The 24591-nt window shown below is 48.4% G+C and overlaps 1 protein-coding gene across 1 annotated transcript in view; it reads right to left on the reverse strand.

Moving 5' to 3' along the window:
- Positions 1-7677: 7677 nt before the first annotated feature.
- The window catches only part of TMEM178B (transmembrane protein 178B), a 323541-nt gene continuing 306627 nt past the window's right edge, over positions 7678-24591 (reverse strand). The window contains exon 4 of the mRNA XM_019749862.3: positions 7678-17163. Coding sequence (XP_019605421.1) covers positions 16913-17163 — 251 coding nt within the window. The 3' untranslated portion in view covers positions 7678-16912. The remainder of the gene's footprint in view (positions 17164-24591) is intronic.

A 24591-nucleotide genomic window follows, 5' to 3' on the forward strand; every position in this document is an offset into this window, starting at 1 on the left:
GAGGCCCTTGAAGGCAGAACGTAGGACGTAACACTGAGACGGATTTCCAGACCAAGTCTGGAGTCTGGCCTCATTTCAAGCCAGAGCGTTTTGATGTTACAGCAGGATGATGATGAGGAATGGAAGGATGACGCTTCCGTACGAAGAAGAGCATGTCCTGATTCGTATAAGCTGTTGTAACTTGGGTGCTGCATAACCACGCGTGCTTCTCATGATTTCAACAAATAATACCTAGAACAAAAATATCTCAGGGTATTATTTGTGGATTTTGGGTGGTGCGATATAGCGGACCCACTGCTACTTTTCTCTTCCTCCTCCTCTGTCTTAAATTGAAGTTCTTAGTGTAGATAAGAGGGCAAACCCAAAATGCTTTCCTCTAAAAGGGCTAAAAGCCATCGCATATTTCAGTTTCAGGACAGAGTTCAGTATCAGAGGAACTGGGTTATTCTAGAAGAAAATGCATATGGCAGCATATGCACTATTCAGTAAGATGAATCCACACGTGGCCTTCAAAAGAGCTAAGGATAGACTTTATTTTTGCTTAGTGCTAATTTTAGGTAGATGAAGCTCAATCCTTCAACATTTGAAAGTTATGTTAAAAGATGGACCTCTAGGGGCTAGAAACCAAATTCTCAAGCTTGGATAGCTAGAGGAGTTTCTGAAGGCCATTTTGTTTTTATGACCATTTGGTTCAGAATTAATGAGAACTACTTTGCATAGACATATTCCAAACAGTACCTTTTGGGGATTCTTCCCCTCACCTTGTAGATATAGATTATCAAAATTAATTTCTTTCATCCCCAACCCATTACTGTTCTAGTCTATGAACCTCTGAGATAATTATCTCTTAAGGCCCAGAACTTTAGAACATAGATCAGGCTATTAAAACCATCAACTATGGGGGTAAACACCAAGGAATTTGGAGCCTTGGTGGAGAGATGAAGGAAACCAACTTCACCTCTGAAATATTCCACTGGGGAGAAGGGGCACACACAACAAAAAAAGCTTCTTTGTCTTGATTGAACCCTCCTATTTTTACGTCTTTTGAACTGTTTCCTTTTTCTTCTCAGGCAGAGATCATTCTTCTGTGAACGAGATCCTTAGAAGGTGACTCGTGATGATGTGTAAAATGTTAGAGCTGTCCCCAAGTCTTTTGTGACCCCCACGATTTGTGACCCCCAACACACACAACAGGGAATTATATTGTTGTAGACGGAGAATCATATGTTATAATACAGACAGCGAAGACCTTTGTCGGCCTGGGATCCACAGAGACTGATATGTTAGCGCCATTCAAAAATACGAGTATCTCTGAATGCCCATCTGAGTAGCGGGCGTTATTCTCAGGGCTGAGGGAGCCAAAGGTACCTCCCTTGTACTTGGTAGGTCGAACCCAAGAAGTTGGGCTATGAGGAGATGAAGTGTGAATAAAGGCTCATCAATATCCCAGCATGATGAAAACTTTACCTTGAATCCCACGGTTGTGTAAGTGGCATGATGGAGTAAAGTTTGCATGGAATATTCAACTTAGAAGGGATTCTCTCGTTCCTCGATTCTTCCTCCCTCCAACTTGTGTTTCCTAAAGTTTCATCCAGAGGCCATGACCTGTACCCCTGGAATACAGATGGCTTCCACATCCTTATCTTGTCACCCTACCACTTCCATTCCCATTCTCGGTGTATTGTTCTCCAAATCACTCATCATCATATTGATTGCTACTTATTTTATCTTCTGTCTCTCTGCTGCCTACACTACAACATAAGCTCCTTGAAGGAAAAAACGTCTGTTTTGTTCACTGCTCTATCCTGATCTACTGGGAACCTGAAGTAATTTTTCATTTTTGTCGAATGTATTTATTCAAGTGGTTTCAAGTGTTTAAGTTTTAAAGTTAGGTGAGTGGAATATACATTAAGAATAACAAAATTAATTGGTTTTTGTTACAAATAGCATTGCTTTGTTTTCTGTTTTTCCTAGGGATCCGAGGCCAGGGAAAAATTTTAGTTCTTCAGGGAGGGGGAACACCGTGCCCTCTCCTTAAGTGTGGACTGCATGTAGTGACTTCCTTGCAAAGAGCATAGTAAGGAAAGGTGGAGAGGGGGTAACTTTACAGTAGAGAAACCTGACAAACATGACTTCAGCCAGGTAATCAAGGGCAACATCCACAAGGGATAAGTCACATTGGTAGTATGTACCCTTGATATAATGTGATGAAAATGGTAATTTACTCTGTGGTCTTCCTCCTAATATGAGAAAATCATCAGACAAATCCCAATGGAGAAACAGTCTAGAAAATACCTGACTCCTTTGCCTCACAACTTTGACGATCATCAAATACAAGGAAAGTCCAAGAAAACTGTCACAGCCACGAGGAGCCTAAGGGGACACAACAACGAAATGTGACATGGCACCCTGGACGAGATCCTAGAACACAAAAAGGACATTAGGTGAAAACTAAGGAAACCAGAATCAAGTGTGGACTTGAGTTAATAATAATGCATCCGTATTGGTTCGTTGGCTGTCACGCATGTAACACATGATGGTAACATGTCAAATAGGGGAAACCTTGTGAGGCACGTGGGAACTCTGTATTGTCTTTGTAATTTTTCTGTAAATTCAAAAGTATTCTGAAAAATAGAGTTTACTCTTCTAAAGAAAACACAGATGAGTTCTTCCATTTTACATGGCACATTACCAAAATGTAAAGAGTCGTGTAGGGCAATACAGAAGGAAAAGCTAAGGATGACCCACCCCCTCCCAGGTAAACCCCTTTGTTCCAAACCTCCACAAGGAGGGCACTGAAAGCATCTGGAAGGCTCTCCTCACTGTCATGTCCACCTCATCAGTGGGAGGCGGGGAGGTCCTGAGACACTGCTCTTTATCCCGCCCCAGCTCAGAGATGGAGCACAGCCAACATAGAGAGGGTCACTGCAGCCAGCCACCAAACAGACGGAAGGCCTGCAGCCTTTACTGCTGTAGGTGAAACACCCTGACGTGGGACGGCAGCCCACACCCAGTGACGGCAGCAGGTGGTCACAGAGACAGGCCTTCTCATTTCCTCCCAATAACTAGAACCACCATCCACCTCACAGTGACGCTCTGACGAAAATCCTTTCCACTACCTCTCTTCACAAGGGCTCTAAGATTTAGCCCCAGAGTCACACCTTTAGAGCAGGTCTCATCCACCAGTGGGACTTCTCAGAGGCCATTGAAATTTAGAATCATTTACGAATACATCAATAGCACCTACTATGTGCCAAGCACTGTTTTAAGCACGTGGCAGGTATTGACCCATTTTACAGTCACAGCAGACCCACAAGTTGTTATTGTTATCCTGATTTACTGAGGACAGTGAGGCATGGAGGCTAAGTATCTTGTCCAAGATTCCACCCCTAGCAGGTGGGGCCGAGTATGAACTCAGGCGGTCTCCCTCCAGAGTCCGTGCTTATGATCAGAACGTTATACTGTCCCCAACGAAAGCTCTGCCCTCTAGCTCACAAAGACACAAAGGAAGGAACATCAGCGGATGGGCTTCTAGTTCTTTCACTCTTGAGATCCATTTGGTCTCACGGTCCAGGCTTTCCCATGAAGAGACGAAAGCAAACTCCTCCCCGCGGGCCACCTGGGTCTGCTCTCCCACAGCAGATGGACCCAGGTGGTCTTCCGCGCACCTGCTGGGAGACAGCTGCTATGGGGTGAGCGGGGTGAGTGCTGCCTGACACCCGTTCCCTGGGAGAAGCAAAACCTAATTACTCGGCCTCGTTCCCCTGGTGCTTACCCTAAAACGCAGGGTTAGACCCAGCAGGAAGGACCTTTCTTGGCACATTAGATAAAAATCATACCTGTTCCGATGTGGCTTTGAAACCTCAGGCTGGGACTAATGTTTTTCACTGTCCTTTGAAATCCTCCTGTCATCTTTGTCCTAGATAAAAAATATTAGCAGACGTGTTGACACAACTTTTCAGACCCCATCACCAGGTGAGTAGGTGTTCCCGACCAGCGCATACCAGCCACCCCAGGTCGCTGTCAAACGCACATTTGGATTCAGTGGACACGAGGGTAGACCGAGGATTCCACATTTCTAGCAAGATTCCAAGTGCCGCTGGAGCTGCTGGTCCGAGGACCACACGTTGCGTAGCAAGGTTCTAGCGCATTTCTCTCCCTCCTAGAAAAGGAAAAGCTGTGCCAAGGGAAGGAGTACTTTCAATCCCAGGTTTTCTCCTCTCCTGAATTCAAAGTATGTCAAACCACGATTTTGTTTCACAGCACAGGAGAGTTGGATTGGCCAAACGATGGCCACACACGATCAGTGTGGGTTTGCATTTACACGATCAGCGAGTCCACTGTCCCTGAGCTTTTAAAGCAGCCTACCTGTGGGGCTCTAATATTGGGCCCTGTTCAGCTCAGAAGCCCTTCTTAGAGGGGTGAGATCTAGAAAGTGCTTGTTAATGAAAGAGGACAAACAGCGCAGGGGGTGCAGGCAGGCGGAAGGGCACCGAGGAACAATTCTGGCCCAGGCACTGGCACGGGGGTCAACTCTTTCATTTTCTAAAGCAGTGTGGGAGGAAGACACTGGAACACCCATTTACACACATACGAGGACACAGGTTCAGGACAGCGACACAAGTTGCTTGTAAAAAGATCCAAATGTGGGTCTGCTTCAAGACTCAAACACCTGCTCTACTCTCCCCGCCGCAACCCCCAGCCTCTTGTGAAGGGCACGGAGCTCCTTGAGAAGAAGTGGGGACAGAGGGAGACCATGGGACTGCAAAGAAAGCCAGCACCAGGCCTGTCTCTGCAGGGTTAAGAGGCAAGGGGAGGCGCCGGGAATACCTAGGGAGATGCTTTCCCACAGAGAGGCTTTAATCTCGCTTGTATGGGAAAGGGTTGACAGGACAGGTCAGGTTGCCTGAACCCTGCAAGTCCCAAAGAAAGGTGTGGCCCTTGACTAGCTCCTGGGATAGAAGCTCTAAGCCCTTGGGCTGTCCTGCCTCATGAGGGTGTCTGACCTGGGGCCATGCTCGTTCACAGGAACAATGGGGTACAGGGTGGAGGCCTGTCTGCAGGTTATCAGTTTGACCTCTGGAGGGGATGGAGGCTGAGTAACTGAGGTCCGCTATACGGGCCCTCCATGCCTCCGTGGCGCACCTCCCCAGATCCCTGTGCACTGAGGCCTGGGTGAGCCCCCCTGGTTGGCAATGCTCCTGTTGTCACCTAGCACTGCTGGGAGAATTCAGTGCAACTCGCACAAACCCACTGGAAGAAGACAACTGGAAGCTTGTGTCCTGTCTCTCCTGAACTCTGCCCTGTGCACCTTTCACCTTTGCAGATTTTAATCTGTGTCCTTTCAGTGTCATAAACCATGCCCCTGAGTATAACAGCGTTTCCGGGTTGTCAGTCCTTCTAGCAAATCACTGTACCTGAGCGTGGTCTTGAGAAACTGTAATAACACTTAAAAGAATTTCACACATCACTGAGGACCAGCTTGAGGGGTGGATGGGGCAAGACCTCACTTTGGTTCAGACCAGTATTTATTGAGCATTTACTATACACCGGCACTACTAGTCATTGGGATACGAGGATGAGGGTTGGAATCCCTGTCCTTCAAGGCAACCCAGTCCCTGAGGAAGTCCCAAGGACAATAGTAATTTCATCTGGATGTGCTAAGTGCTGAGAGAGAGAGAGAGAGAGAGAGAGAGAGAGAGACTCAGAGGCCATGGGGGCTGGGGAAGAACACTGAACAGGATACACATTCAGGAAAGGAAGGCTTCGTGGAGGAGGGGGCCCCTTTGTGGACCACCTGGTATCTGGGGGATGTGGTCACAGTTCTTCAAGCTGCCTTTCTCCAATTATTCAACAGCTCTCACTGTGGGCATTTTTGTATCTGGAGGCACAGGTGCTGAGGTGAGGATGAGTAGGTGTTTCCCACAAACCCAGTGGACTGCACAGAAATTCATCACAGACAGAAATCAAAGCTGTGCTTTTTTGGGAAAAGGAGAACCAGACTGTTTATCTCTTCGCGGCTCCCCCCAGGCCATCCACGGGGCATCCAGGCATTACGCCTCAGATAACTGCTGCCAGCTCCACCCACCCCTGCAGCACAAATACATAGGACCTGGTGGGGGCAGCACTCCAACCCACTCCCCCCCACCCACCCACCAGGCAGATGCTCTTTCATCCCACCTGCTTTCCCTTGAAGGTACAAGGGCTGAAAGGCCTTGCTCACTTCTTAAGATCAGTAGGGTTTCCATTCTTTCTCTCGTCCAAGGGACATTACTACCAAGGAGGGGAGGGGACCCTTAGGATCCCAGCCTCCCATCTCTTCAAGTTCTTCGCCACTTATTAAACCTTTCCCATCACCATTCTATAAGGCTTTTACCTATGATCTGCACTTACTCTTGAGACATTTTACTGTTTATTTGCATTGGTTCCAGGATGCTTTTTTTTTTTTTTTTTTTCAAAATAAATTCTACTGCTCACGTTCTTGTTCCTATCTCAGACTAAACCTATGCAGGCCTTCGTGTACCAGGCCCAACACTGTGTGTATCTTTCGAGTGGGAGGCCCAGCCTGGCTCTCCGCTACCATGAAAACGATACACACATCCACTTGACCACTATGCAAATGTACCAGAGATGCAGCGACATCCTTCCTCCCAGGGACACCTCCTCTCCCTCAGGCACCCCGCTTCTAATGGACATCTCCCCACTGAGGCCTAGCATCAATGCCTCTGCCTATGTTTGGGGAATTGTGTACTCTACGAATCTGGGTGCAGGGCAGAGCCCACCACCCAAAAGAGAAGCTCAAGTCTCTGGGTCTGTTTTCCTGGCCCCCTTGGACGGTGCACCACCTGGGATTCTGACACTGGGGCTGCCAACTGAAAGAAGTAAGGAGCTGGGGTTCATCCTGGTGAAGGGACTGGCGTACCCACCTATGGTCTCCAGGACAGCAGCAGCCAGCCAGCTGTGGTGGCCAGTCCAGCAGTGGCACTGGCGGGGTCCACACTGGACTGGGCTGTGATTCTGACGACCCAGCTGCTCGGTCCTTTTTGTCTGCACTGCGGCCTTCCAGCTACCCATGTCCTTTCTGTACATTACTTTTCCTCTGACACCAGACAGAGCTAGTTTCTTTTCCTTAAAAGGAGAGATGCTGACGGACACATATTTCCCTTTAAAAAGCATCTGCCGGCCACCGTCTTCCAGTTTCCCTTACCTGTCCTACCCAGCTGGGAGCCAGAAACTTTTAAAAGGCGCATGGGGATAGAAAAGATCGGTGATTCTAAGTTAGGGACCGAGATGATGAAGACGTGAGATAAACTTCTCTCCTCACTGACAGCGAGGGAACAGGGTGAGGGATTAGAATGTAACCAGTAATTCCAGCATCTCAAAACGCCTTTTAAAAAAGTTATTAATGCCAGAATAGGGGAAAAAGAACAATCGCTTCCTTCTTTTTCTCTTCTGAATCCCTCTCCATTTTTCCCCCTCACGCAACTTTAAAAGCATGTATCTCTAGCTTAGACATGCTTGAAATGCTTACTGTCTACTTCCTTCAGGATTAGCGTTTTCTGCTATCTACATAGAAGTTGTTCTGTTTTTTTTTCCTACTCAAAAACTAAGGGAACAATATTGTTCTCCCTCAAATGCTGCAGCATCTACCCCCATCCCCAAGCAGACACAACTGCCTAAAACACACAACATGATCTTCTTTATTTAATTGTTTAATCAGTTTACATTCCACAACTGACAGGTTATTTATTTTTATTTTTTCCATGAACAAGTCATTTAATTAATTACCAGACACTTTTTTCTTCAATCGATGGAAATACAATATTTCTGCCAATTTGAAAAAGAAAATTGCACGATGCACTGTGTCAGTGAAGTCCCCAGATGTGCTCTGCTTCCTCAGTCCTTGCAAAGTCACCGGAACCTGGCAATTTCCCTTTTCATCCCCCCTCCCACTTCCCTGCGAAATTCACCTCTCAGAATAGCACAATCGTTTCAAGCTCTGGTTTGGATCACCTTTCCTGTAATTAATTAATTATGAGAAGGAACAGACAGTACAGTAGATCTGATAAGATGTAGCATTCTTGTTAAGATTAAACAACACATTTATTCACATTGTATCAGAACAAATTAACATAATATTTAATCTTATTTTAGCACCAATAACCACAGGAATTGCTACCTCTGAGGGCAGAGGCTTGCTGGAATCCTGCAGTACACACCACTCCTGTCTGACCAATCAGAAAGCACTATGCAAATTAAAGTAAAGGTAAATAAATTTATACTGACTGAGCAATAATCTGCTGGACCAGAAACACTCCAGGTGTTGGAGAGTTTTGTCGGCGATGGTCCTTGTCTAATGACCATATATAAAACACACCAAATCAGCTCATTTTCTGTCAGTGACACGAGGCTCAGAATGTTGTATTTTAAATGAGTCAAACCTTGTCATACTGGCTCTTTGATAGGCTTTGAGAATGAGGGGTTGCTAGCTTACATTTTATTCTGTTCTCTGCACTAAGATCTCACGACTTGTCTTTTCCCCCTGAACAAAAGAGGTTTCTTCAAATCTAAGGAAGGTCTCCGGGAAGGAAAGAGAGGTGGGCAATGGTGTGCTGAGTCCCAGGGCAAAGGGACACAGCCTGTCACTGTCACCTCCTAGGAGACCCAGTCTACCTGCGGCTCTTCCCAACCCGCTCCCAATACTAGTGTGAGGTTATCAGCAGGGGACTAAACCAGGCGACAAAAGATGGTGGAGATCTTTATTCTTGACAAAGTGCTATCCGCCCCCTTCCCCGTGGATAAGGGATAAGCTGGAATGACCTGCTTTGGCAGCAGGATCTCGACAGGTCACCGGAGCCATGCCCAGGGACATGACACCCCCCTGGGGCAAATGTGACATGTATTTGATAAGCAATGGTCCTCTCCTCCACTAAGTAGGTGGAACTAAACTTCCAGAGGCCCGGATGGCAGCCTGGACACGGCTCCTATGTTTGCCCCTCTGGGCCAACCACCCTCCAGCCTGTCAGCTGTGAGACCTGAGTGACTCAGGGGGAGGAGTACCCCCTTCAGTCTCGTAACAGAGCGTAACTCTGCTAGAGTCTGTCCTACGGCATGCGGCCGCCAGTAGCCACAGGTGGTTATCGAGCACTGAACACGTGCCCGATCCGAACTGAGGTGTCTTCTAAGAATAAAATTCATATTGGATTTCGAAGTCTTCATTTGAAAACAACAAAAAAGAAACGTAAACCACTTCGGTAACTTTTTATGTTGATTCCATGATAAAATAATAACATTTTTGATATGTTGGGTGAAAATTAATCCCCTCCCCCCGTTGCTTTGGACGTTGAAAACGGGGGCTCCTGTTTGCACCATTACTTGCATGATCTTTATACTTGTTTTTGTGGCTTGTGTGTTTTCTCTGGTGGACAGCACCAGGCGAAACTGCCCTCCTGAAGCTGCTTCCAGAGATGGCCATCAGAGAGCAGGGACTTGTGGATGCAAGGCGCCGTGCAGGTCACTGCTCAAGCCTCGGTAAATCCTCCCTCCCAGGGCAGCTAGACTTCTCAGTCCTGGGGGAGGCAGCTCTTGTGCCATAAGACTACCCACCCCGCTCCTTTTTCCTACTTCCTTTTACTTCAGGGTTCCCTGCCTTCGGGGCTTCTTGTCTGCTGCCATGCCAACGATGCTTCTGTGATTCTGCCATTTCCACTTCAAAAGGTTGCTTTATCTTGCCTCTACTTACTGCCTACCCACATCTGCTGCCCATCAGCCGCCTGTGTTCTCTTCCTTCTGATTTGGTCGCATCCCTTCGCCAGACTCCCTGCTTCTGACATCACAAGCCTGGTCTGTCTAGCGAGTCATAGGTTACAAAGCAATTCACATACATCATCTCCTTTGAGAGACTTTCTCCTGCCCCAGCACAACAAAGCTCTGTCAGGAACAATAGTAAAAATCATCTAAGTGGGTGGGAAAGGCATCTGAGAATGAAAAGGTAGATCAAAGGCTTTGGACTCTGAGCACAAACTGGCTGTTAGCTTGAGGTTACTTTTCCAGGACTGAAAGAGTGGGGCGAGAGTAGCAGGAATGTACCTCCATGCAATAAGCACACACCAGCATGGGCTCGAAGCCTCTCTAAAAATAGCAGCAGATCGGCCAAGGGAATTTGGTGCTCCAGGAGCTGTGAAAGGCCCCCTGCTCCCTGTTTGGCTGAGAGGACACAGAGACATGGTGAGGTAACAAGATGTGTCCCGAGTGAGCCAGTGACAAAGCTGCTAATGAGACCCCAGGATCAGGTCTTGTGTTGACCTTGGCAATCACCTTCCCATCAGACGTTGATGACTTGCTTTTACTTTTGGAAAATAGATTTTACTTTAAAGGCAAAAACCTTGAGAATAGAGAGTTACAAGCAGACACTAAGTGGCTGTCAGAGAAACAGCCAGAAAAAAACTCCTGTGCCAATGGCTTCCCTCCCTTCCAATCCCACCCAGTCAGGATTTCAGGGCCGTCCACAGAAGTCCTCAGAAAACTGAGGGCCACATCAATGCATTGGTTCAGTGTCAATTCCCTCCCCCTTATTTTCAGCTTCCACTTGTATTTGTACATTTTTACAGATAGTGTTGAACAGCAAAACAGTCACACCGTGGGTGGAAATGGGAACAGATGAGCGGAAACCCTCTCTGAGAAAGGCATTGTCACATTCACAACATCGCAGACACCCTGACACATTCAGGCTAGAAAGGGTCTACAGGTGACCCGGAAAGGATGGGAAAGGCTTAGCCAGAGGGAGAAATGCGAGACAGGAGAAGAGGACACAGGGTCCCCAAGGAGCCACACCCCATCCTCGGAGATGAAGCAAAGCGGTTGCAGTCACCGAGGCTGGTGTCTGTCAAAGCGAGGCCAGGGTTAGCTACTGCTGGGCAAGCCCCCTGCGTCCACCCTGTTTGCTGTTTCTTAGTAGTGAGCAAACACCCCTTCTGCTTGCGTGGCTCCCCCATTCCTGGTGGGGCTCTATCCACACAAGAAGCAACGATGTGCTCTTCCCTTAGAGAAGATCTGACCACAGTGCCGACACCTGATCCCCTGCAAAGCAGAAAGTGCGCAGACCCTTCTGGAAGGGCATTCTTGTTTCGAACCTAGGATTCCATTTTTCCCAAACAGGATCACACCCAGCACCTCTCCTAGCGAATGCATCCTCCCAAGGACTTCCTCTGAGAACCCACATGCTTCCGATGACACCACCTCTTCACCAACTGACGAGAGAGAGCTCAGTGCCTTGAAACCTGTCTCCATCTTAAACTTAACAGACCATTAGAATGTTTCAGCATCTGATTTGCTACCACCCTTCGGGCATGTACACCTAGAAACAATGTTAGGAGGATGGCAAAGGAAAAACAATAAGGCACTGAGCGTGTGCCTTGGTTAACAGTTAACTGTTTTACATGCCGTCATACGTGCTATTTCCCCCATGTGGTTTACTCATTCCGTCACCTCCAGGAATAATCAAGAGGGATTCAGAGTGCCCTTCGCACAAGGGGCTCTGGACTAAAGGAAGGGAGCCTGGAATGGGTAACTGAAGGAGCCACCTTCTCGGAGGGACCTGAATGACGGAACGGAATGCCACATGCTTCAGTTGACAGGTCGGGGCCCTGCTGAGTGCTCAAGCTGACATCTCACACTAGGTTACCCTTTCAGCAGCGAGACACAGCGATTACAGAGGAGGAATTCCATTGGGGGGGGGGGGGGGGCTCTGCTGCCAGGAGAACGGTGCATAATTTAGGTGACACTTCCTGACTGCAAATCGCTTTGCAGCGTCATGTCACCCTTACTATGCCATGAGGTAAAGTGTTATCACTGCCCTCATTCTGTGGATGAGGAGGTTCAAGTATGGAGACGACGCAAGGCCCAGAGCTGAAATGAAACGTACGGTAACTTGCACAAGTGTAGCTTAATTACTGAGTTACTCTGGCTTCCGTGCTCTTACGCCTATAGTTAGACTGAGATAGCACTCAAAAAAAAAAAAAAAAAGAAAGAAAGAAAGAAAGAAAGAAAGAAAGAAAGAAAGAAAGAAAGAAAGAAAGAAAGAAAGAAAGAAAAGAAAAAAGAACAGGAGGAAAAAAACATTCCGAAGTAGGACTCTTTTACGTCCATCCCCCACACTAAGCTCTGGCATTTAACTTCCTCAAAGGCCTCTGCTGTCTGGGGGAGGGGGGGCTCGGAGCCCATGCTCCTGCTGCCAATGACACAGGGTCCACTCCACGAGGACCACAGGCGGCCCTCCCAGCCCCGACTCCGAGGCAACCGCCAACTGGAAATTGCTGGGGCTACAAACATTACGACGCCTCAGAGCAACGGAGTTATGAGCTATCTTTTAGTCTGCTTTCGTGTTTTATTTTTCTAATTTTCCACAATGAGTATGTATTATTTTTTTTGGGGGGGGGGGATCCAGCAACCAATAATAACGTAGCCTAAGAAATAACACGCATGTGTGTGGAACATTCTGCACCACGGCAGCGTAATGGGAAGAGGGCAACCCCATCATCACCTGCTTTGAGGGACACCAGAATCGTTCGTGTCACCAGCTCAGGGGGGCCTGTCTAAAACTCTGTCCCCTCACTCTATTGTATGCCAGCTGGGAGACAGCACAGAGACAGATATGCACCAAGCAGTTTTATCTGTGGTGAAACCACCTCTCACTCTGACTCATCTATCTCCCTGGAAAGGGCTGGATGTGTCCGCTGGGATGGCTGGTCCCTGGAATACGGGGGCCATTTTCAGAAAATCGGCTTCACTTTAGCTACGAGAACCAACTAAGCGTCCCACACAAACTCCAATAACGGTGACCAGAGTGTATTTCTTCCCACTCCTTCTCCCCAGATACTTGAAAATCCATTCATTCATGCTCTCAGAATAGGCCAGGGGAAGGAGTCAATTCTAGAGCTCCCGGGTGACGTACCCGATTTCATTATTCTGACTGACTCAGGTGGGCAGCTTTGGAGACCAAAGCAACACATCTCTCCACTAACTAAGGACAACCGAGCACGGCGCTTTCTTCGTAGACCTCTTATGACTGTGGATAAATACTAAGATGGAGGGCCGTGTCTCAGAGTCTTGGAATAGATTCCTCCCTGATCCCCAACAAGACAACATATCCAAATGGCCCCAGGGTGCAGGACGCTGCACGTGGACATGAGGTCGGGGAGTGTTTGTAACTTCCTGGTCCCTGAAGTTGGAAAGGCAGAGTTGTTGAAAGGCTGGACTTCTAGGCGGGCAGGAGCCTGCACAGGCGCATTTACATACGTTTTCTATTTTGAGGCCAGGGAGCCACAGGCCTTCTCGTAAAACCTACAGCCGCAGGAAACAAGGAAGGGGGTGGCTTGCAGTGTATGAACCTCTTCAGAGATGAATTCCTTAACTCTTTTACTGGGCTAGAGCCGATGCAGAAGGAGAGTGGAAGTGCGTAGAGAGGGAAGGGAAATAAAAGAAGAAACTCAATTCCCCAAATGGGGAGAAAAAGAAATAGGACCTCTTTCCAGGCAGACACTCCACCTTCCTGAATCCTCAATCTCACAGGGTAAGGAAGGAAATAACAGTTGAAATGGCCCCCATGCTCAAGGGTAACATGGATGGAGCTCAAGACACATACGTTGTCTTAAACTGTGTATGCACATGTGTAAGGACTTTGAACTTGACCTGGGGTAGGGTTGCTGACCCTAAATCCCTCAGTAGGTCGGGTTCTACTTTGATCTGGAGTTGGCAGTCTGACCGAAAGGGTCTATGGCCCAGATTCCCTTCTCTCTCCTTCCTCTCTTCTTTCTCTTCCTCCTCGGCCACCTCACAGCGTGAAGCTTCAGTAACTGCTTGGAGCAGCAGGTCTTAACCTGGGGTTCACCCCCTATGCTGGAGGGGTCAAGGTCACCTGGAAAGGTCTCCCACCAGCCAGGACTTGCCATGTGGACACGGTTTCCATCCAGGCCAAGCAGCTGGGCGGTTTTGGGGTCCCACGCAGGATCAGATCTCAGAGTAGGTGTATCTGTACCTATCTGGCCCAATACCAAACACACACACACACACACACACACACACACACACACAAAGTAGCTCAAAATACCTGCCCTGAAGATGCCTTGAGCCCAGAGGGTTTGCTTCTTTCCCAGGAGTCCTCCTAACATTTCAGGAAGGTTCCAGGGGGGTGCAGTAAGCTGTGTTAATGGCCTACCCTAAAGATTAGTAGCTGGAGAGAGTGGAAATTTATGACAAGCATGGCATGAAAAAGACAGTATAAATAATGACAGGTCTGTGAGGCAATAGCCCCAAACATAGTTACGAGAGAAAATGTTAAATCAGCGATAGCAAGTTGCCCCATGTAGAATTCTTTCCCCATTTTCCTGCAGCTGGAAAACAGCTAGAATTTGGGTCTGGTCACAGATAAGTCCTCTGTCCCCAGTGGACCCTTGCGTCTCTCTGCTCAGCGGGTCCCATTCAAGACACTTGGAAGGAAGACACAAGGCCTCTCAATCTGAGATACTTCTCTTCACTTTTCCTCAAGCCCGAGTAGGTCCTTCCCCGTAAGAGAGAAATCTAACTTTTCAAAGAAAAATTTTAGACAATTCCCTGTACAATTGAAAAACTGGGTTTTTCTGAAAATTATTTCCCTTATAGAATATTCCTTATAGAATCAATCCCGTGTTTTGGAAATCATCCTTAGCAGCTCACTTGGAAGCTAACAGCATTTCCTGTTACAGGCCTCGCCCCTCGTCTCCCAGCACGAGGGCACAAACCCACACACAGGACACGAACGCACGAGACCTTTTGCAAAAGCCGAGCAGTGTCGCTGGCCAGGACGTCTTGAAGCGTACACCCACACCTGCCTCCAGGTACATGTGGACACAAACATACACATGGAGACCCACATTCAGGCCCATTCGTGCACACCAGATGTGAATCACAGACACACACAGTCAGACAGAGCAGATGACGAGACAGGCAGGATGGGGGGTGGGAGAGAGGGGGGCTGTGTGATTAGTAGGTGAGGAAAGGTAGAGCCTGGTAGGAAGGTAGATGGAACGGAGTGCATGGGAGGGAAGAAAGCCTGCTGGGTAGTGAGCAAAGTTCCCAGAGCATATTTACTTCTGAAGCAACTGAATTCTCGGCTGCATGGCTGACCCATGGCTATACAGAGTCCGGGGGACTCTCTCCTTGCCTCCCCAGGGCTGCTCAGCCCAGCGGGGTCACTGAGGTGACCGTCAGCTGCTCCTGCCCACTCTTTCGGGCAGACTCCTGCCCCTACAGCTTTCACAACTCTCTGGCTGATTCGGAGCAAGCCTCACCTGCAGTGCCAACCTGCTCACACGAGCCTGAGACACTGGGCTGGCTTTCTGCCACCTGTTTGGGCGCTAGCCACTACGACGGCGATTTGGGGATTCATGGCCTTGAATATCAAGAGGAAAAGGAAGCAGATGGAAAGAGTCAAGAGTTCTCCGTGAATTTACACACTATCATACAAACTCGAGCCCGTGGGACATGGAGGTACTCTCTCGGCATGTGACCCATTTTCTTTCATCTGTACAGAAGTCGCCCCTAGAAAAGGGGTAGATGTCCAGTGACGAAGGGCAGCTTCCATGATGGGGAGGAAAAGGTCTTGTGGACTCGGACAACAGCCACAGAGGCCACATTCCTCCTCCCTGCTGAACCGTGCTCCCCCGCTTCTCTCGTGGCTTTTGTGCCCAGCTGTGTCTTGAACTTCCAAAGTTAGAGGACTAAGTCCTGTGACGTCCCACAACTGTGATGGAAAGAACCACAGGAGCCTCTGCCCAGCAGCTGTGTTCTTGGTTCTGCCCTCTGGGAATTTCAGCTGCACTAAAAATAACAGAAAAATGCAACAAACGATACAACCCCACACTCAGAAAACACCCACCACATACACACACACACACACACACACACACACACACTCCGGGGACGGGAAGCTGCAGAACTGGCACCCATATGGGCTCGCCCGTCATTACTCCTCCTGGATGTTGGGCCGTGAAACCATCACGAAGCATAGACAGATAGCAGTCACAATGCAGGATTTGCATTTAAAACGGTGAAAAGAAAAAAAGGAAACCACCGGAGTAGTTACACACACACGCACACACACACACACACACACACACACACACACATCACAGCGTTACTCCAAGGCTCCCTTCTGCCCGGGGGGTGCAGGGGGGGAGTGGGCAGAGCAGCCTCTTGTTTAACTGGGTGTAAGGCAGCTGGAAGGTACGACTGGGTTTTCTGAGCATCCACTGAAGGGTCCTTGATCGACGCGGACCTTGCCTGTCAGCACACTGTTCCCTCCTCCTCCCACATCTACTACTTGGTCCAACAGTTTGGCAGCAGAGAGTAAACTTCCTTCTTGGTTTCTCTGCCACTTTCCACGTGTCGCTGGTGGGCCAAGAAGGAAATCAGAACAGGAAGAGCGCGAGGAGAAGCGGTTCTCCACATGGCCTCAAAGACTTGGTTACATTCTATGCACTAAGGGCTTTGTTTGCGACATGGCCGGTGCCGGGGTGGTGACTGTCCTCTTGGCCCCTGGGGGGGCACGGCCTTCTCTACGTGGGTGCCACTCCAGACCATTGGCCCTGTCCCCGACCTCGTGAGTGACGGGAATCAGGACGCTATCGCGAGTGGTGACGGTCACGCTGTCCTCAAGAAACCATGGAGCCCAAAGTTAAGAACCGATGGAAGAGCCACAGGATGGGAACGCCTTCCCCATCTCGGCGATGAGGCGACACACAGTCCGACGAGATGTGGGTGCCTGAGCCAACTCAACTCTGCCGTGGCACTGGCATCGTCTTGGTTTAGTTTTGTTTTATATATGTATATTATATATATATTTATATATATATATATAGGTGTATGGGTTTGTTTTTTAGCACACTGTCCCGTTCTCGGGTCTGGATTTAGGGCAGTTGGTCCTCGGGACAGGTTGGACAGAAGGGGCCAAGGTACAGAAGAACCCCGAGATGAGCGTGAGGCCCAGGCCCCCCCATGCACAAAACATGGACCATCCATAGCCATGGCTGATGTCATCCGGGAGTCCGTACAGGTAACGTGGGTAGCGGGAGAGCTCAAAGTTGATCCCGGCCACACAGGTGCACAGTGAAATGATGCAGAAGGTTCCTGAAGGGCGAGGGAAGACACAGGGGGTGGGGGGAATGGAGAAGGAAAGGGGAGAGGGAGAGAGAAAGAGAGAAGTGAGGTTTATTACAGTTTCAATTGTCTTAAGAAAAAAGAGAAGAACCAGGTAAGAGTAACTTGCTACCAAGATCCGTATCTAGAAATATTCATGGAGATGAGAGTGGTATTAAGAGATCAAGGCTTCCTTGCTCTCCGGTGACTGCCCAGGGTGGGGCAAACTCGGGGAAGTCTCTCCTTTGGGAAAATACGAGATAAATGTCGTGGTCGAGTTTTGTGGAGGGTGGAGTGAGGCAGAGAGCATTCAGCTCATTTATCCGAGGCATCTAAAAATTCATTGTCTTTTTTTGGAGACACAGAAAATACCCCAGTTGCTACTGCTTTAAAGGGGAAATAAACATTTTTATTCTTTCCTTTTGTACATATAATGTCTTATTACAATATTGGGTTTTCCTTTAATCTATTCACCAACAGGTCACCCAAATCCTGGAAACCCTTTCCCACATCCTGAAAGACAACATTTCCCAAGGTATTTGCTCTCCAAGGCCCACGGACCCCATGAGGTATTCCTTTATAAAGTGGGGGCCAAATCAAACACCTCTGGGGAAATCGGCACGTGACTTCTCACCCATGAAGATTCACAATCCACAGTTTGCATAAGTTAACTTGTCTAACTTTTAATTAAAAAAATATATATTGCTCATAGTAACCTCCAATGAAAAGGCTGCTAAAAAAGATAACGTTATAAAAATGGTATATAGAATTACACACCTATTTTTAACCAATAGAGATATTTGGTGTCTCTAAAACGAGTTCAAAAGCTTTTCTCAATATTTGCTGCATCTCCTGTTTCTCGTCATGACTGACATGAGAGCAGCAGCCTGAAGAAGTCTGCCTAGTTTGGGACGTCTGCGTTGAGTCGATGGAAGGAAAAGGGAGAAGAATATTTCTTGAGGGTGGAACAAGTAGAGGTGCATTATGTTTATATTTATTTTAAGACCTCTTGCTTTCTGATGGCTAAGTTTCTTTAAGATCCAACCTTATTTGTTCCAGGCCTCAGGTCCGTGTGTTTGCGATAATTTAAATGGCCACAGTGGCAGCAGTTATATGTAACATTTATGAAGTGTCGCATGCTAGGACCTGTGCTAAATGCTTAACATGTATTGAACCTTTAATTCTCAAAACAAATCTATGAGGTAGGTTATAAAATTATCCCCATTTTATGGATGGAGGAAACTGAGGCCCAGAGAGGTTAAACCATCTGCCTAAGATCACACAGCTAGTAACTGGTAGAGCCAGGCTACAGACGCAAGCAGGCTAGTTCTAGAGTTCACAATCTTATCCTCTGCAAGATTTAAGACTGGTGGCACACAGGGTGGGTCCCTTCGTGGGTCCCCTTGTTGTGCACCTGGGTTCAAGATAAATTCTGCGTCAGTCAGACTGCGGTAGGACCGTCTGGAGTCCTGAGAGGTTTGTTAGCTGATTGCTCTTCCCCCCCATCCCAGTTTCTGGTTCAGTAGGTCAGGGTGGGGACTGAGAATCTGTATTTTTAACAAGTTCTTACATGATGCTGATGCTACTGGTCCAGTGATCGCCCTTTGGAATTATAGGTTAGAAAAAAGGTTGTATTGGACAAAGACTGCACCGTCCAAAGTTCAGATCACAGAGGAAGAAATACAAATGGTCAATATACGTAAGAAATGCTCGATTTTACCAATAACCAAAGCATTTAAAATTGAAAGTGTAGTGATAGAGCATCATCTATTAAACTAGCAAAGTTTTGGGGGTTTTTTTTGGTTTGTTTTCTTTTGCTTTGTTTTTGAATGACCATCTCCAAAACTAGTCATGGAGCAGTAAAATGGACTTTCCATAGACTCTAGGGGAAGGGACCATTACAATATTCGTATCTTTGACCCAGTGGCTTCATGTTAGGTTAAGAAAATAATCCCACCTGGGAACAAAGATTTAAATCTAAAAATGCTCACGTGGTCGAGTGTGCTTTGAGATGTGGCTGTTGGAGGCGAAGCCAAAGTGAGCCCTAGCTATTGGGGTGAACACTGTGCTCTGAGCTGTGAGGTCTGAGCTGTATTCTGAGTGCCTGCAGGGGCTGAGACATTTTGGTGGCTTCGCTCTGCATTCCCAAAGACCACTAAGTCAGGAGTGTAGGGGGCAGTGCAGCGGACACTACAGAGGCCACTTAGGGACTCGCTGCAGCCATCAGGGAGGAGGGAACAGAAGGCTGCAAGGAGGGGCCGGGCGGGAGCGAATGGCAGCCTGGAGAGGCCACTGAAAGCGAGGCGTCAGGGGTGACCTGGGCGTCCATGCTGCATGAATAAAGGCACGTGTGCACATATGTGTGAGCACATGTATGCCTTTGTGCACAGGTGTGTGTGGACGTGTGTGTGTGTCCATGCACAGATGCATGTATGTGTGAGCACATGTATGCCTTTGTGCACAGGTGTGTGTAAACGTGTGTGTGTGCATGCACATGTGCATGTATGTGTGTAAGTGTGTACCTTTGTGCACTGGTGTGTAGGGATATGTGTGTATTTGTATGTGTGTGTGTCCCTGTGTACATGCAGGCATGTGTAGGAACAGCTACGATATACCAACACATATGGCTCCATCATTACTTGGGAGAACAGTGGTCCCAAACTTGGGAGAGTTACAAAGCACCCCAGGTACCTCCTGCTGTGTACGGGGTTCAGTCAGAATTCTCTGATGGTACCCAGGGCAGAAGAGATCTTACACCAGACTTTCTGAATCAGAATCTCTCGGGGGGACAGGCTGTGACTCTTTCTCATTTTCAAAAGTTCCTCAGATCATTTCTGTTGATGTGGCTGAGGTCCTCTGTGTCACCTTGAGATGTAGATCCAAGTCGGGGAAGCAGCAGAGGAGGCCCAGAAGGAAGGCGGCCGCCCGTGGGACACAGCCGAGCAGAGAGCGAGGGTCTGGGAGTGCGAGAGCTGGGAGAAGCTTCCTTTAGATGCTAGTTTCAAATAATCCAAATTTTAACAAACCAGAGCTAGACTGCTTGTGTCTCAAGGCTGCTTTTAATTTCTGGTTTGGAAATTTGGGTATGCAATCATACCATTTACTAACATTTAGATGAGGGATAAGAAGAGAGTGAGTGTGAGTGTGTGTGTGTGTGTGTGTGTGTGTGCTCTTACACACACACACACACACACACACACGGTGAGTTCAAACATGAGCTGCTCTTGGGATGTTAAGCCACTTGGAACCATGGGTCTGCAGCCTGATAGAAAGTTCTGAGCCACAGATGTGAAATGAGTCATCAAAATTGAAGCTTGGATGGGACTGAGGTCACCCAAGGACTTACTATAAACTGAATGTACACAGGATCCTTTAAAAATGGAGACATTACTTCTCATCAAAAGGTGCACTGTATTCCTGACTAAGTCCAGTGACTGGTTCTGGGAGAAAGGTCGACCTCAAGGAAGTTTTGATCTTCTGACGTTGCCAGTAGCTGAAAAGGCTTGATGCGCAATATTCTGCGAGCGGGACAGACAAGACACACAGGACGTGGATGACAAGTCAGGAGTGAAGAGATTAGGTCCGTGTGGAACTAATTACCAATTGGAAATGTCCCAATGTGTTGATAACACACATCTCGTTGTTATGTCGAGGCAGTTAATTGGGGAATCTTCCTGCCTTCACTTCACATCAGTGGTTCCAGGACTTTGGAACCTTTTAAAATTTATTTTGTTCGTTAGTGCTTGTCAATATTTCCACAGACGCGGAGAAAACTTTCAGGGTTCTCACTTTTGACGGCCTTTGAAGTAGGGCCTCTATGCAACTTGTTAGGAAATTCCGCATGAGGACGAGAGAAGAGTTGGAACAGATTCTACTAGTTTCCACATACACTGCTGTCCTCTGTTGTGAGCTAGGATTTCTATTCTTATGTGCTTCGGCACATATACATTCAAATTTGAAAATGTGCATTAATAATTAGAAATGGATATATGCGGGCACACAGTAGATCTTTAATAAATGTTCTGAATGAATAACAAGCTGCCATTGTTACTTAGCAACATATTCTGACAACTGAAATAATGATACGCTTTGACAAACACTGGGGGAGATAGGAGATGCAGCGGGCAAGAACCCTGCTGGACCCCAGCTTTCCGTCTAGTGAGGAACCCACTCTCAGACATGTGGACTGGTGCCTAACTGGGGAGTGTGGGGTGAAGCGTGGAGTCCCCCAACTCTCCACCCACCCCCCTCACTGGGGTTCTCTGGGGAACTAATACAGATTTTAAATGCCTCTGCTGGAAAACATCCCTCAATTAAAGAGTGGTAACAGAGATGCCAGCTTGGGACCTGCAGCCCCCTTCCATTCACCCAAACTACACTGGTCCTTCGGGCAAGTACGAAGCCCACTTCTCCCCCACAGTAGCAGACCCTCCCCTCTGGGGCCTGGTCTTTAGAATCTGCCATTTTCTTTCTCATGAGCACTTACTGAGAGACAGGTGAGGATCCAAGAAAAGGCAAAAATAACAATGCATAGTCACATCTTGGTAATAATCCCGCCTACCCCTGGCTTGGGGTTTGGGCCTAATTCCGATCAGACTCTGAGACCAACTGTAGTCACAGTGTAACAATTCAATGGAAAGAACCTGTCCAGACCCCTCCCTTTGGAGTGAGGCTCTGCTGTGCTCTCAGACCCGGCTGTGAGAAGCGGCGGGGGTACCACTGCCCAGGGAAGTAGGGGCCACAGCAGTGTGCGGATAGCAGGTCTAAGTGACATCAGGTCGGGTGTGGTGAGGTAGGTTAACGTGATGGGGAAGAGGGAGGAGGAAACTCCCATGGCAGGGAGCCCAGGGCGCACAGAACAGCCAATCAGCAAACACTTAGTGACCGGCTATGTTTGTGCCCAGTGTTATGCTAGATGCTCGGGAGATAAGAGGTGAAGATAGGATCCCGGCCCTCAAGAATCTTTCATTAAATCTCAAATAAAAAGATGAAAAAAAAAAAGCATATAATCTAGTTGGAGATATGACACATATATGAGTGGAAAGTTGAGGATGAAGGGAAAGTAGCACCTGTGGGGATTACGAGACCTAAGCCTTGGTCCCCTCATCTGTACCATCAGGGAGCTACAGCAGATGCCTGGGAGGTCCCTCCCACATCTCGTAGTCTTTAGGAAAAGAAGGAATAACGCCCAGTAGTAAATGGTAGGAGCCAACTCTCTGATAGCGACAGTCATGCTGGGTCTTGAAGGTTTAACAAGTAGTTCTGCAGGCAAGAAGTTGGGGTGCGGGTGGGGGCGTCCTCACTTGCTCTGGAGAGCATCTCTTCCATCTCAGTGCTCCACTGTCTTAGGTCCCTATGAGCAAGATGAGAGGGCATGCCCCCGTACCACCCTCACTGCACCTCTAACTTTTAAAATGCTCACTGCTGCCATCCTAGTCGGGCTTCCATTATTTCTCACGTGAATTCTAGAACAAATCATTGGTGCCCTGCCTTCTAGTCTTGCCCTCCATATAGCAGTAGCCGGGGATCTTTTTAAAAATTCAGTTAGATTATAATTCTCTTTCCTGCTTAAAACCTTCCCATAGCTTCCATCACACTCCGAATAAAACCCAAACTCCTTACTCTGTTATTATGGCTTCACCTGAGTGGATTCTGCCTACCTGTATGACCCCATTTCTTACCTTGACCCCCTCAACCCCTACAATCTAGCCACAAAAAGAGCATTCTGCCTCTCAAACTAGCTCAGCTTGTACCCACCCCAGGGCCTTTGCACTTGCTGTCCCTTTGCCTGGAATGGCCTTCTCCTGGCTCTTCTCAGATCTCTATTCAAATGTCACCCTCTCAGAGGAATCCCTCTTCTGAAGTAGTGCCTCCCAGAGGTTTTCAAACCACGTTCTGTGGAGGTGTGTCAACTGCCACTGGGAGAAGGAGAGGGAGTAGAAAAGGCTCCCAGCCTCCTTTCTTTGGCCAGACTAGCCCTGCTTTGATGTGTTTCCATGTGAAATTTCATCCGAAGAAAGGAGTCCAGTGAGTTAAACATTTCTGAGAAGCACTGGCCTTGTCCATTTGCAAGGGGACTGCAAGGTACGGACAGCAGTCTGATGGCGTCCATTAGTTGCAACCCCACGCCTTTGGCAGAAAGGGCTAATCAATCTCGACCGCCACTCCTGCTGGTTCTGGAAGGGGCCTCAGACTCCAACTCAGCACAGCCTGCGGGGCCGCCAGCCCCAACCAGTCAGTTGCAGCTGGCTGGAAGGAGAAATGAAATCTAATTACCCTCTCTGTGCCAGGACTCTCATTTGCATGAACTCAGAGCACAGGAAGTCCAGTTAGAAGGGACGGCAGCTCCCCACGTAGCTGCAGCCTGGGAGCTTGGGCTAATGAGACCCTCTGGCATCGAGGGAACCCAGCTGGCGTCTCTGTTTGCAAACTCCACCTCGGAGTGGGAAGACATGACCTATGGGTATAACAAACGACGGCAACATAAACGCTACCTTTCGATTGCTCAAACACCGTGCCTGCTTCCCGTGAGGACCATCCCTACCTGAAGCTCCTTCAGGGACCACATCCACGCTGTCACCTTGGAAACGATGGCCCCACCCTGGCCACTCCTGTCGGCGTGTCCTGCCCACCTCTGTCCCCCGGCCCCTCCGCTGCAGGTCCAGCTGAGGCTTGGGTGAGGGTGAGAGGGCGGAAAGCATTCTCACGCCCAGACTGCCAGCTCGCTGTTCCAGCACCAGATCACCTTTCCCACCTCCGTCGAGCTGCTGCCATTTCCCTTAATGTTTTGCTCGCTGCCAAATACTAGATTCCGACTTTCAGCTTCTTGGCGGTTTGACAACTTCCGCTTGTTTGCTTATCTCTGCCCTCAGTTTCCAAGCTGCCTCTCCACCCAGGTGTGGCCCCACCTCGTCCATGTCCCGCTCTGCCTCCTGTGGGGGCTCCTTTGTCTTTTCAGGCTTGAAAGCCCCCATCACACTCTTTCTGGAAGCTTCACTCTTTCCTCTGCCTTGACTTACCACCAGTACACGATTGCTAGATTCACAGGATTATGTGATGTCACGGATTAGGTAGTTATGTGTCCCCCAACTCCCAGGGACACAGTGTGTCGAGGTGTCCCCTGGCCAGACGCAGATTTCCAGTGCTTCCCCAGAAGCCACAATTCCCTTAAGCTCCTGACTTATTTTCTTCTTTCAAAGTCTTGCTTCCCTAGTAGGGTGAGCAGTCACCCCAGTGTGCCTGGGAGTTGGTGGGGGTGCCACTGCGTCCCTGGACTGTGGGATTTCGGTCCTAAAGCTGGCATATCCTGGGCTAAGTGGGAGCCTCGGTCACCCGTCCCACAGCCTCCCTTGCCGTGCTGCCCTCCACTCTGGCGCCAATCGGTGATACTGCGATGATGTCATAAACGAATCCTTGCTG

Source organism: Rhinolophus sinicus, chromosome 8 (genome assembly GCF_057876585.1).
Source record: "Rhinolophus sinicus isolate RSI-liver-muscle chromosome 8, RSI-T2T, whole genome shotgun sequence".
NCBI classification, from domain to species: domain Eukaryota; kingdom Metazoa; phylum Chordata; class Mammalia; order Chiroptera; family Rhinolophidae; genus Rhinolophus; species Rhinolophus sinicus.